At 77.3% G+C, this 1,022-nt stretch overlaps 1 protein-coding gene across 1 annotated transcript; it reads right to left on the bottom strand.

The window, feature by feature from the left end:
• Positions 1–90: 90 nt before the first annotated feature.
• Positions 91–1,006, bottom strand: EMIHUDRAFT_125660 (hypothetical protein; the record flags this gene model as incomplete). The annotated part of the gene is made up of 1 exon (XM_005791317.1): positions 91–1,006. A coding segment is annotated over one exon (916 nt), but the record flags the coding sequence as incomplete, so codon positions are not given.
• Positions 1,007–1,022: the final 16 nt, after the last annotated feature.

The raw sequence follows: 1,022 nt of genomic DNA, 5'->3' as shown, positions 1-1,022 counted from the left end.
ACCTTTGCCATCGCGACCCTCATCATATTCCCTCGCCCTCGCCACCGGCTCCCTCCGCCTCACCGTCGCCACCTCCTCCAAGTGCCTCACCGTCTCCGCCGCCGCCGTCCGCCTCGCCCTCGCCGCCGCCGCCGTCCGCCTCGCCCTCGCCGCCGCCACCGTCTCCGCCGCCGCCGTCCGCCTCGCCCTCGCCGCCGCCGCCGTCCGCCTCGCCCTCGCCGTTGCCGCCGTCGCCACCTCCTCCATCTGCCTCACCGTCTCCGCCGCCGCCGTCCGCCTCGCCCTCGCCACCGCCTCCTTCCGCCTCGCCCTCGCCACCGCCTCCCTCCGCCTCACCGTCGCCACCTCCTCCATCCGCCTCACCGTCTCCGCCGCCGCCGTCCGCCTCGCCCTCGCCGCCGCCACCGTCAACGCCGCCGCCGTCCGCCTCGCCCTCGCCGCCGCCTCCTTCCGCCTCGCCCTCGCCACCGCCTCCCTCCGCCTCACCGTCGCCACCTCCTCCATCTGCCTCACCGTCTCCGCCGCCGCCGTCCGCCTCGCCCTCGCCGCCGCCGCCGTACGCCTCGCCCTCGCCGCCGCCACCGTCAACGCCGCCGCCGTCCGCCTCGCCCTCGCCGCCGTCTCCTTCCGCCTCGCCCTCGCCACCGCCTCCCTCCGCCTCACCGTCGCCACCTCCTCCATCTGCCTCACCGTCTCCGCCGCCGCCGTCCGCCTCGCCCTCGCCGCCGCCACCGTCCGCCTCGCCGTCGTCACCGCCACCGTCGACGCCGCCGTCGTCCACCTCGCCTTCGGCGCCGCCTCCTTCGGCCTCACCTTCGCCACCGTCTACGTCGGCCTCATCGTCGCCACCGCCGACATCGGCCTCACCGTCGCCGCCGCCGCCGTCCGCCTCGCCCTCGCCGCCGCCATCGACCGCCTCTCCCTCGCTAGCGCCTTCGTCGGATCTCGCCGTCGCCACCGCCGACATCGGCTTCACCATCTGCGTCGCCGCCATCGGCCTCGCCATCTCCGCGAACACCGTG

The sequence above is a fragment of the Emiliania huxleyi genome (assembly GCF_000372725.1).
Source record: "Emiliania huxleyi CCMP1516 unplaced genomic scaffold EMIHUscaffold_11376, whole genome shotgun sequence".
In the NCBI taxonomy this organism is placed as follows: Eukaryota; Haptophyta; order Isochrysidales; family Noelaerhabdaceae; genus Emiliania; species Emiliania huxleyi.
Note: the sequence above shows the minus strand (reverse complement) of the source record. Positions and strands in the feature narration are given on the sequence as shown.